This window comes from Magnolia sinica, chromosome 2, assembly GCF_029962835.1.
Source record: "Magnolia sinica isolate HGM2019 chromosome 2, MsV1, whole genome shotgun sequence".
NCBI lineage: Eukaryota > Viridiplantae > Streptophyta > Magnoliopsida > Magnoliales > Magnoliaceae > Magnolia > Magnolia sinica.
The window spans coordinates 110627922-110640842 of NC_080574.1; the positions used below are offsets into that span (position 1 = coordinate 110627922).

Genomic DNA, 12921 nt, shown 5'->3' on the forward strand with positions numbered 1-12921 from the left:
ATCCCTTCCAATCCCACGAACCAAACATGTCCCAGGCAAATTTGAACAGATTAGGGTGGATTGGATGGGATTTAAAGGTAATGATGGTGTTGTCAGTGGATTGTCTTAAGATCCATGGGATTGGGATCAGATTACCGACTCTGTTTGGCACGCCCAGCCAATCCCAGGATTTAACTTCTAATCTCTTCCAATCTGACCGGCCAAACGGCCCCTAAGGTAAATTAATGGAATCTTACGAATATGAATGAACTGAATCAATCATATTTATCATCTACATTCTGACTGTTGAGTTTTCTTATTTCTTCAGGTTTTGGATGCTTCCTGTACATGCCTGACTAGCAACGAAATCCACTTCAAGAATATCAGGTGATGACTTTTGTTTTTTTATCTTTTTAAACTTTTTCATACTTGGTGTGTTTTTCTTACTGGTTTTCTTTTACAAGGCCAATTTTTGTTTCCTTTGTTGCTTATGATTTGCAATACCTTCCAGCAAGCAATTGAGTAGGGGTTGTATTGTGGTGCTTGTAAGCCTTGTAGCACCACATAGTTTGATACAATGACAATTTATTAATGTGATTGAAGTTCCAATTGAAGGCAAATCATTAAGAAAGAAGGAAATGAAAAAAGAAAGAAAAGAGAAGAAAAGTTCCAATTGATACAATGGCAATTTTTTTTTACTGTGACACTTTCCCAACTATAGAGGTGACTTGTGAAGCTGATTGTCCTTTTATTTTCTTATTTATCATGGGCCTTGATTGTTTATAAAGGTTCAAGTCTTCAACAAATAGAGAGCCTGGTTCTGCAGCACTCTACAGCTCCAAGCAATATAATCCCAATGCTGTGCCGCTTACCGAATTAGCTATGCTTCTCAGCCCATTGCAAGGAAACTTCCAAAGGAGGAATTTAGGCTCATTGCAAGAAAAGGGCCTACATCACACATACTGGACACGTGATCATGGCCAGTGAGGTTGGTGTTGTAGACATTTGCCAGAAGATGTGGCTAGGAAAGGAAGACATATGATCGGTCCAGAAGGGGACCTTACTGAAACAGTTCATGTGGAAGGCTAGGAAAGGAAGACATTTATAGTTTGTTTTGAAAACTTTAAATAGACCATTAATTGTTTTGTTGAATGTTAGATTTTTGGATAATTCAAATTCTTGTCATTCAATCATAGGTTTTTGATAGTTAGATCGATGGAGATTTGATTATATGACAGCAATTATAGGAAAGGATTAGTTAGAATCAACAGGAATTTGTGTGAAAGGATTAGTAAAGAATCAGTAGGAATTTCTATTATGAGCACTTTTACTGGCTTTTTCAAAGCTTATACCGGCGTCTCTAACCAAATTTACATGCATTTCTCATCACTTCTACCGGCATTTTCTTACAGTTTTTAGCGGCGTTTGTAAGAGTTTTTAGCGGCGCTTCATTAGCGGTGCTTTTATAGTTTTTAGTGGCAGTCACAGAAGCACCAGTAAAGTATAGTTTGCGCCGGTCAAAGTCGACTGTTGGCGGCGGCCGTTAAAAACGCCGGTAAAAATAGATACCGCCGGTACAAGATACAGAGCGAATTCTTCTACCAATGGTTTCTGGACTTTTAGGAGCGGTTTTGGCCGCCGGTAAAGGTCATTTTTCTTGTAGTGCATCTATGGAAAGTTTTTGTTGATTGTGGGTATCTTTATTGTCAAAATGGGTTCTTCTTTGATTCGTGAGTAGGATTATTTATTTCTCATTTGTTTTTTCAAACATGTCTATTTTTAATAATCAGTGATACTCAATAAATGATTTAAAGATATTATTTATTGTTATTCAACAATGCATTTTCTAGATGCATGCAATGCCAAACGGTCCCTTGTATATATATTATAATATTTGCATTAAAGAAGTTCAACAAAAAATATTAATTTAGCATCTACATATAACTCGACAAATGTAACAATGCCGGATTAACCGTTGATTAATTAAGTTGATTAGGTTTCAATAAAATATTCTATACGTATAAAATAATCTGACAAGTCTTAGATGAAGCCAAAGCCTAAACAATGTTCTGTTTCTTTAGGGCAGTTGGATAAGTGCGTGACTGATATTTGGACCATGTCATCCCACATTGAGGCCCACTAGATAGGTTGTCTGAGGCAAAACGGTGCGACCTCAGTGGGTCCTATCACGTGTTTAATGGAAGGAAGCTCATACTATCATCCCATACAAGCGCGCTACATATGCCCAAGTGGCTCATGTGTGGAAGATCTGGGCGGTTCACATGTGAACCATTGATTATCATTTTATTGCTGTCCGCTTCCTGTTCACATAGGGATCACCTTTTAAGAATACACTGCCCTGTATCTTGTACTAGAACATGTTTTAACTAAGTGTCCACTTGATGAATAGGCAAGATCTGGCGCGCGCGGGCAACTGTGGCACATGCACAGTGCGCGTGACTTCGTTCCTTTTAGCTGTGCAGCTGCGATAAGCATTCCTTGATGGGATGAGCATCTTCGAGCCAGCCGACTATAAAAGTACCAAAAAATACCGACTCAAACAAACAAACGGAAGATGACAAAAGAAGCAGTTACAAGTCCACATGTGACATAACCAGACAACGCTGCAACTGTGTCCACGTTTTGGGCCCGAAACACATGATCGAAGGATGTGACATTACCAGACAGTGCCGCAACCCGTGATCCAAGGATGTGACCTTTTAACTAATGGACATACGAGTAGGGGTGGCTATGGGTCAGGGTCAGGGTCAGGTTCAGGGAGGGTCAAAGTCAGTCCAAGCCCCACCCATTTATTAAAATGGCCAAGTAATTCAAGCTCCGAAGCGGCCTGCATCCCATTACCCTGTGGTTCAACCTGCCCACATAAAATTTCTCATGCCCAAACCGGACGGGACCCAACCCAGCATTATCGCACCTAGGTTTAAGAATGTAATATGGGGCGAAAGCTATGCCCAGCTCAGCCCAATTAGTGAATACATAAAAACGTACGTACATCATGTAGATGTCTCTATACTTGTGGCCTATAATTTCGATTAATTTGGGTTTTGGGCTGGCTATGGTTAGGTCATTTGGCCTGGTCCAGCTCTCTCATCTCAACAGTCAGGTTGGATAGGAAAATAAAAAATATAAAGGTTGGGTAGGGTTAAACCTGAGCCCAACTCATTTACTTAAAACGGGCAATGTTTCTACCCCTATCCCAACCTATTACCATTTTGCTTGGCCCGAACCTGCATGAGAAACAGGTTGGACCAATTGACCTGTGGACAGCCGTTTCCACCCCTCCAAAATATAGGTTCGCTAGAAGGCTTTGATAGGATTCGTGCTCGGCCCCATGCCAGTATGGTGGCAGGTTCCCACCCTTAGATTGCATCCTTGGAATGACCTGAACCATATTCATGTCTCCTAACTACAGTTTAGATACTATATATGGTCTTATAATCGTGCTTCATCGGTAATTTTGACCTTTGATTCTTGGATTTGAATATGACCAAAAAATGTTCATCTTCGCATCGAATCATTCATTCAACAAATGCTCCTTATGAAGGCCTGGGTAGCATAAAGTCCAGAACATGAACAGTTCAGATAATCAATTAAGATGCAATCGGCTGGTGGAAACATGCCACCATATGATACCGAGGTTCAGTGGCTACCTTATTACGACTGAGGCTTTAGCTGTTAGATTTGGATTCTTCTCATTGACCAGACAGACCGTTTACGTGATAAGGTTCCCCAGAATGACTGACGCCAAAACAGCTCTAGCTTGAATGTTTTTAAACTCTTTGGTTATAAAAAGGTTATTTGATGTCATTGTGACGTCCACGTTCAAATCTAAAGAGCCAAATTATCAAAGGTTTGAAACGACCCAAAATAGGAGCTTTCATTTATTGTATCCACAGTACAAAGTGAGACCCATCAAATAACCGGTTTGGATAATCAGAAGATAAATCAGATTCAACAGCTAAAGTCCCAACGTTTCTTAATGCAATACGTGGGTACGTGGGTATGTATTATATGCAAACCTCTCTTAGGAATTCCTGCTAAAGCATTTGGTTCTAAAGTGGAGAGGCCTGCTAATTGCACTTGTGCTACTTCCTCGCATGCTAAATTTAATCTGCTCGTCTTGATGCCAACTGGTGTAGATGATCTTACTGTAGGTTTATATCCAACATAGTTGCGTAACATAAGATCAATGGATCACTCTCAGGGCATATTTGTTTTTAAAAATAGAAAATAAAAAAATAGAAAATTCATTCATATCATCAACAAAATTACAGGGAAGGATTTTAGGTGCACACGGGCAGAGAAAAAGAGGCCCTGTACCGCCTATCATGTGTCTATACAAAAAGGACGATGGAAAAAGGAAAACAGAAGGTAGCTCTTCCTTAATGCTCCTATACCCGCTCTGTCGAGGAAACAAACCCCCTGATCAGACTAGGGAGATCAGCCCACTAATTGGCCAGAAAAGATCCCTGATTGGCCGCTCCCAAGCGAGCGAGCCCATCCGTCGGACCATTGATTTCCTGGGGAATAAGAGAAATAGAGAAATTACCTTCCTTTTGCAGCTTTTTTATTCTCGACATCCAGTAATCCCACTTCCTGTGAAGGCCCGATGTCCCCTTGAAAGTATCCACCACAAAGGAGGAATCTGACTTAATGAGCACATCCTACAATCCCCGCGTTATACTTAGTTGCATCGCATCATGAAGGGCTCGAAGTTCGGCCATATTGTTTGATGCTTGTCCGTAGCCCGAATAGAAAGCAAAAATGAGATTACCATTGGCATTTCTGCAAATGCCACCACCCCCACACGGGTCGAGGTTACCAGCTACAGCCCCATCAATGTTAAATTTTACCTTGCCAGCCTGTGGTCTGGACCACTTAACTACATGACTAGAAATGGGCGCAATGGGCCTGTGGTAGAGACCAAGGTGGAGAGCGATCGGGTTCGAAACATGGGAATCATGGAAGATCCTCCCCAGCAGGCATTTGACATTACTGATGACCTTATTGCTGGAAAGGACGGTCCCATCGAACTTGGCAGAATTTCTCATATTCCAGATTTTCCAAACAATGAGACACGAAGTTATGCGATGAAGAAGATTTGTTTTTTTACCCGTATGTGTGGGATTCCACCATGAAAAGAAGAGATCCATGGTTGAAGAAGGAGAAGAGAGCTAGATACCGAAAATATCCATGAACTCTATCCAGACAGTGGTGGAATCGCCCCAGAATAGAAAAGGTGGTCCAGCGTCTCCGGATGAGGAGAGAAATTTTGCTCACTGATGCAACATATGCACTTGGATGCAAGGGAGCTACCCTTCGATTGAATCCTGTCATCTGTGGGAATGGCCTGGTGGAACAGCCTCCAAGTGAAAATGGAGATTTTGTTGGGGAGTCTTTGATGCCAAATTCGCTTGGCCGAGTTAAAAACCTACCCTGCAGATTTGCAGACTGTCCAACCTGACTTAAGTGAGTAATAGCCAGTCTGATGGATGGGCCAGATGCAACGGTCTGGCTGGTTCGACAAGCATATACTGGAGTGTATGATGTGTTCCTTGATACCCGTTAGAAGAAGGTTGAGAGCTGGAGATCGAGGATTGATGCCGTCAGTGGAGATCAGATTGCTAACTGTCATGTGTAACAGATCAGTGGGGATCGGCTGACCTATCAAGTCCATTAAGCGCCCCCTCCCTGTCCAGTTCTCTCGCCATAAATTCAGGGAGCCACATCCCACCTTTTATAGAATGTGGCTATCAAGAACCGGGGATAGTGCCAGAATATGTTTCCACATGGGGGAGAGCAAGGACCTAGATGTGCCCGTCGTATCATCCGACAGAGAGCCATATCTCGACACAATGAAAGCAGCCCACAAACTTCTATTTGGACGAACTTTAGCTATCTAGGCTATCTTCAATCTGAGGTCAGCCATAACATCTCAAAGTTTTCTGATACCCAAGCCACCTTCCTCTTTAGGCATAGAGATTTTGTTCCACTTTATCTAGTGACATTTGTGTTTTCCTTCTTGCCAACCCCAAAAAAACTTTGAAAAACTAGATTCCAATCTCTGAAGGATCTGGGCTAGAATCGAGGCCGCCGACATGGCGTGTATAGGCATTCCACAGAGGACATGGTTAATAAGCATGCACCTACCCACCTGAGAAAGGATACGAGCCTTCCACCCATGAATTTTCTTTTCGATTTTTTCCAACAGAGGACGAAACAGAGGGACGCTTATCCTGCCTTTAAAGAGGGGGATCCCGAGGTAAATGAAGGGCACTGATGAAGTGGGGGTACCAGTTAGCCTTTGGATGCTTCTAATTCTATTGATCGGCATTGAGGAAGGGAGATGAGTGTAGCTTTTATGGAAATTGATACATTCACCTGATGCCATTTGGTATGTGGAGATGAAATCTGTCACCATTTGACAGAGGGGCTGCCACCATTAAAGAAGAGAACCGTGTCATCTGTGTAAAGAAGGTGAGTGATCTATTCACATCCTAGTTTTAACTTGAACGGAATACAGCTGTGACTGAGAAACAGTTTGGCAAACCCTCTACTTAAAACCTCAGCTGCTAGGATGAAAGGGCTCAGGGAAGAGGATCCCCTTGCCGGAGACCTCTGGTAGACATGAAGAAACCGCAGTTGGATCCATTAATACTGACTAAAAACCAATTGTTACTCCAGCACTTTTCTACTAAGTGAATCCAGCTTTGAGAGAATCCAAAACACTACAGAACCCTTTTAAGGAAATCCCACTCTAGGCGGTCATACACCTTTTCCATATCTAACTTCAGGATAATATTCCGGCCTTTGACTTTTCTATCTATCTCTTTAACCATCTCTTAAGCCAAAGCTACACTTCCCGCTATAGAGTGACCTCGAACAAAAGGTCCTTGTTCTTGGGAAATGATGTTGGGAAGGATAAGCGCCAATCTGTCAGGAATAATTTTGGCAATAATTTTATAAATGCTGTTGCAAAGGCTTATAGGGCGAAAATCAGAAAAGGCTTTAGGGGCTGCCTTCTTAGGGATCAAACAAATGAGAGAGGCCGTGAAAGAACGTGGCAAATTTCCATCGTGGAAGAAATTAATCACAGCTTTATGGACATTCAGGCCGATAATATCCCAGCTGTTAGCAAAAAGGCCCCCGACATACCATCGGGGCCGGGGGCCCCGTCGCTTGGCATGGACATGACTGCACTTCTAACCTCCTCCAATGAGGGGTATCTCATCAGGAATTCATTATCAGATTCAGATAGGGACGGCGGGATGGAATCGAAGATGCTAGCTTGAATCAATGTAGGTTCCGACTTAAACAGCGTGGAGAAATACCAAATCGTTGCATCTTGAATTTGCTTGGGATCAGAAATTTTGGTACCCGAATCTAGTAGGATTTCATCAGTTTGAGTTATCCTGATCTTATTAATGGCTGACAAATGAAAAAATTTTGTATTCTGATCGCCTTCATGGAGCCAATTAATACGGGACTTTTGTTTCTAGAAAATCTCTTTGGCCAGCTCCGAACGATCCAGGCATTTCCTGGCTTCAAAAAGCTCTTCGCGACTGTAATCCTATAACTGTTGAGCCTGTTCCTCCATGAAGACAATGGATTGTTCCGCTGATTTGATTTGATGGAAAATGTTGCCAAAAACCGATTTGTTCCAATCTCACAAATGATTCCTAACCTTCCGCAGTTTGAGCATAAGGTTAATAAGTGGCTGATATGAGAGATCTTCCCTCCAGGCCTGCAAGATGACAGTTGGATACTCCTGATGTAAGGTCCACATTCGCTGAAAACGAAAAGGTTTCGGGAAGGATGGCATTGCTGGGGGAAAAAGAAATAGCAAAGGATAATGGTTGAAGTTAACACGAGGGAGATGCTTGACTTGGAAATGGGGGAAAACATTAATCCAAGTGCCATTGCATAAGACCCTATCTAGGCGAGCCCAAACTCGCGAGTTGCATGCTTGATTATTGCTACAAGTAAACCTGTTACCGCTGAAACCTGCATCCATCAATCCTGCAGATTCCATAACATCTGTGAATTCCGTGTAGCTGCCCAAATCCTGATTCCTATTACTCTGTCTTTCTACAGTGGATAGGACAATGTTGAAATTGCCGCCCACTGCCCATGGGCCCGAAATGCTCATGGCCATGGACAAAAGATCTGTCTATAGCGGTCTCCTCTGCATTCTAGAGTATTTTACATATACAATGGATAGATAGAAAAGTAAATTTAAATTTAGAATTTGCAGTTGGACAGTCATCACCTGATTTGATTTGTGCATAATTAAGACGTTGAGGTTGCTGTTGTGGAAGAACCAGATCTTTCCACCTTCCTCCGCATTTGATATAGATGAATGAAAACCCAGTTTGAGCCCCACAGAGGTTCGTTTATGTTCTTGAGCCATAGGTTCCAAAATCGCCAGTCATAGAGGTTTATGATGTCTCACAATTCTAGCTGCTTATCTGAGGGTAGCTGTATTAGCTACCCCACCATGAGCATTCTAAAAGATTGCACTATCCATGAAAAAAAATTTCACCTGCGCTGATGTCCCTCTTCTTAAGTTTTCTTAGTTGCTCTCCCCATTGTTCCTATGTGTGCCTTGTTCCTGGTTTGACTATTTTCTTAACCACTATTCTTTTCCTTCCTCTCTTGGATGGAGGTTTTGAGATAGTTTGTGCCATGTTTCCGGTTCCCTGGCATGCTTCCTGGGGGGACTGATTGGTTGGGATGAAGGTTGCCTGAAAATCCTACGAAACTATAGTATCATTGTCACTGCCTTTTATTCCATTAGGGGCTTGGAAAATATTCTCACCTACTTTAAATTTGTATGGTGATAAATCCACTTCCAAGACTAGGGGTTGGAAAACCTCTCTATTGTCAGACGAAACAATGTATTTTGCTGGAAGAAGTTCCACATCACGGATGAGCTGCTTGTAAGAGTGAGGGAGGCTTCTGCATTTGAATTTTGGACTGGGCGCAATCTGCAAATCTTAAAATTTAATCAGGGAGTTGCCCACCGAGCGAGAGCAGCCATTCATATTACTCGTATCCTTTAGTGTGACCCTCGGAGGAGTGCTATCCCTCTGCCTGTCTTCAGTAAAATTGATGGTGCTGTGTTTGCATTTCTAACTGTGGTTGGATCCATTTAATCTGGGGCCTGACGCTAGCTTCTTAGCAGACAAAGGCAGGTCTGCCCTATGGTGTTGTGAGTGCCGATCGTGGTTCCTCTGCTCCAGATCAATGAGGCCCGCATCAGGAGTAAAAGGAGTAGATGCATTGACTGGTTGTTGCATTGACCCAGGAAGGGAATCAGAATCTGGATCATTGCCTGGGTTTGTTGTCTGCTGAACAGGTTGCCTCTTGGAGAGCATGATTGGCAACAAGTAGAGGCAAGGCAATGATCTATGTTGGTTGATGTCCCCTTGTTGAAAAGTAAAGGTCGAGGCCAGAGGTGGCACTTGCATGATGGGGTCATAGTCTGGAGTAACACCCGTATAGCTGGTTTCAGAAACCTTATCATTATAGGAATCAGACTGAGGAGGCTGATTGAAAACTGGTCCATTGTCACCTGGGGTTTGAAGGCCAAAAGGTGTAGGGTTGAATTCAATGCCTATGTTAGCAATGAAGGATGGGAGGGCTGAAGACTGGGGAATGAGAACGATGGAAAGGGCAGGTTAGGGTGTGGGGATAAAGTTAGGCATGATGTACAGGGGTGGCTGGAGGGGTGGTTAGGTGGTATGCATGTGAGATGGTTAGCTGGGCGAGGAGGGTTGATGGGGTGGGGGGGAAGCTGCGATAGGTTCATGGAAATATCACCAACCATGGGCATGGGTGGAGGTGAGGGAAAGGGTAAGGGTAATGTCTTAGGGGGCTGAGGAGGATTCATAGGAGCATTTGTGCAAACAGATGGTGGGGGACCTAAATCGCTGAGTTGGTTGTTATGGAAAGTCTTGGAAACCCATTATTTTGTGGACTCCTTGGGGAGCTGAGGGTTGACCAATCTACCCCAGTCGACCTGAAGGGATTCCATAATCCCAGAGATAGGAAAAATTCGATCATCCACCTTGAGAAAACGTAAGCTATGAAAATCAACCCCTGGATTGAGAACAACCTGGACTCGTGCAAATGCCTGAAATGCAGCAGATCTAGCAGCATGATCGATTTGAATCACCTTCCCATATGTATTCACGAGGTCCTCGATAGCTGCAAGGTACTAGGAGTGTGCCGGTACGCCAAAAAGTCTAATCCACCTCCCATTGCCCGAGTGGGTAGCTTCCGGATGCCAAGTGGCGACCTCGATGAGGTTCATGTTCTTGTGAAGGATTGAATATTTGGCAAAAGCAGTCATCTCCTGCCTGGATTTGAATTTGATGATGAATTGCACCGGGGATATTTTGCAGATATCCACTTTCTGATGTGCGAAAGATGAATGGCAGAAGGTATCTGAGATATGAGAGATAAATATAGAAGTGTCTCTAGACGAACATATGAGGGCTGATGATAGCTCTACCTGTAGCCTTCTAACTTCGTGGATATTAGTTGAGACGGTGAGATTCCCCGAATGAGAAGGAGGATTGAAGTGGGATTGTGGGTTTTGGGGGTTTTGGTTGCTGTTCTTGAGGGAATCAGCGTAGGATCTTCTGGCCGAAGAAATGATTTTCTGAGGATTTGAAACCCCTGGTGAAGCACTGACCTGACCCTTTGTTCTCGGTAAATCTGGGATCGGAGTCGACATTGACTTCTGTTTCACTTTTTCTAAGGTGATTTTCCTCCCATCAATTCGACGCCCATGAAATGTGTTAATAGCATTTAGGGCATCCTACTCATAGCGAAAATATATGTAGGCATATCCGCGGGATCTGTTCCTTTCCTTCTCCCAAGGGATTGAAACGACCAAGATTTCTCCAAGCCTACCAAAAATGCGATTAATATCTTCCTCACAAATGTCGAAGGTCAGGTTACCTGCAAAAACCCTTGAATGTGGAGCGATGCGATCTACCCTATCTTTCTTCCGAAATAAAACCTGCCATTCAGAATTGTTACTTTGTTTACGGACGGCAGCTCCGACCTCTGATTCATTACCTTTTTTATGGAAATCAGCTCCGGCCGTATCTCGAAGTCGCAAGTCTCATCGTTTGCGGACAGGAAAAAGATGTCCCTAACCTTCTCGCCCTCTCTCTGCCATTAACCCGTCTTCATTGTGTCTCATGGCATATTTGTTGAATCTAAAGTGTGAAGCTTGAATTTGAAATTCGAAAACTCGTTTGGTAATTGTCTGGAAAAAAAATGCCGAAGTCTATAAATTAAGTATGAAGTCTAAAACAACCTGTCGTAAAACATTTGCCCATCTCTTGTTTGAAGACGTGAGGTAATCAGATCCAAATCTTAGGTAGACCATAATACAGGAAACAGTGGTAATCGACTATTAAAAACTTCTTGGCCGCATAGAAGTCTCTCATCAGGCTGATATTTGTGATTTTCCTTCATCCAGGTCTATGTGATGTAATCAATAGTTTGGATGGTAAATACACATTACAATGGGCCATAGAAATTTTTTAGTGGTGAGCGTTCAATCACTAGTTTTCTTGTGGTGTCGTCCACTTGAGATTTGGATCTGCCGCTTTTTTGGTCTCATGCACTAAAATGATCTTGCAAAATGGATGGACATTTTTTATATAGCACATATGTCATGGGGGGCCCCACATAACTTGTTGACATCAGATCGGTGGTATGTGGCACACCATGCAATCAGCTTTCATTACCGAGAGTGTCTGAATTTTCGGATAAAGCCTTTCGCAGAATCTTCTGGTGTTAGGATGTTAGGTAGGGCCCATCGTCATGTTTGTGGTAAATTCACTCCGTCTATTCATTTTGCAAGATCATTTTAGGACAAGAAACCAGAAATGAAGCAGATCTATGGCTCAAGTGGGCCACACTACAGGAAACAGTGAGAATTTAGAACCTACTGTTGAAAACTTCTTAGGGCCACAGAAGGCTCTAAACAAGTTGATGTTTTTGTTTTCCATACATACAAGTCTGTTGTAACGCCCTGAAATTCGGGGGTCGAGCATAACTCAGCTCCCGAGTTCCAAAACATCACTTATGCAACATAATTAATGAATGATGTATGTTGACTGTATTAGCACAAAAACATGGGATAGATTAAGCCAAAACGCAGATATGATTCAGGGATAAGTGAATAAAGCAAGCGGAAGACTTATAGTAAAATATGTGTATAAGTGTAAGTCCCTGAATTACATATACAACCAGATCGTGTAAAAGTGTTATTTATCAAAATTATAAGTACAAGTTACATCATTTCAATTCCCAAAATAGTAATCCCATAGATCCCGCGCAACAGACCGAGGCTCGCTAGAACCCGTCTGAAAACTGCATATAGGAGAAGGCAGCCTCGTCGTCATCCAGCTCCCGCTCTGCCTCAGACGTCGCATCCACATCTGCAACATCAGGGCCTAAGACAGAGTCTGGTGGGTGTGTAACACCGTCCCAGAACGTGGGAGTGAGTGATCAACTCAGTGGAACAATAAGGCACTGGTTAACATGTTATCAGTTCAATCAAACAGTAATGATAAAGCAGGATAAGTAATTAAATCCTAAGTACTCTTGTTAATGCAAGTATGAATGCAATATGATGCGTGCCCTCACGCGTACACCCTCAGCGTCTTCATCTTACGTTACGCATGACATCGCCTCAAAGTGCGCCACATCTACAAAGCACATGCAATGCGGTGCATGGATATGATTACCAAGTTGTTATTAGTCCGTTTCACACAACAGGATTGGGAAGCTAAGATACCTTCCTCATATCACCATCCAAACAGTAATCCATACTAGGGTCGTCAATCCTAGACATCTCATACGATTTTATGTTTGAGGTCGTAGCAAAGGGCTCGT

At 42.9% G+C, this 12921-nt stretch overlaps 2 protein-coding genes across 2 annotated transcripts in view; one reads left to right on the top strand and one right to left on the bottom strand.

Moving 5' to 3' along the window:
- Positions 1-1131, top strand: part of LOC131230083 (uncharacterized) — a 28128-nt gene extending 26997 nt beyond the window's left edge. The window contains exons 2-3 of the mRNA XM_058226005.1: positions 308-366; positions 768-1131. Coding sequence (XP_058081988.1) covers positions 308-366; positions 768-966 — 258 coding nt within the window. The 3' untranslated portion in view covers positions 967-1131. The remainder of the gene's footprint in view (positions 1-307; positions 367-767) is intronic.
- Positions 1132-7666: 6535 nt separating this feature from the next.
- LOC131226823 (uncharacterized) lies at positions 7667-8155 on the bottom strand. Its single transcript, XM_058222548.1, has one exon. The coding sequence runs from the start codon at positions 8153-8155 to the stop codon at positions 7667-7669; it is 489 nt and encodes a 162-aa protein (XP_058078531.1).
- Between the last annotated feature and the right edge of the window lie 4766 nt (positions 8156-12921).

What these genes read in the sequence shown, in the direction of transcription:
- LOC131226823 (XM_058222548.1), bottom strand. Translation starts at nt 8,155, where the DNA reads ATGGCCATGAGCATTTCGGGCCCATGGGCAGTGGGCGGCAATTTCAAC.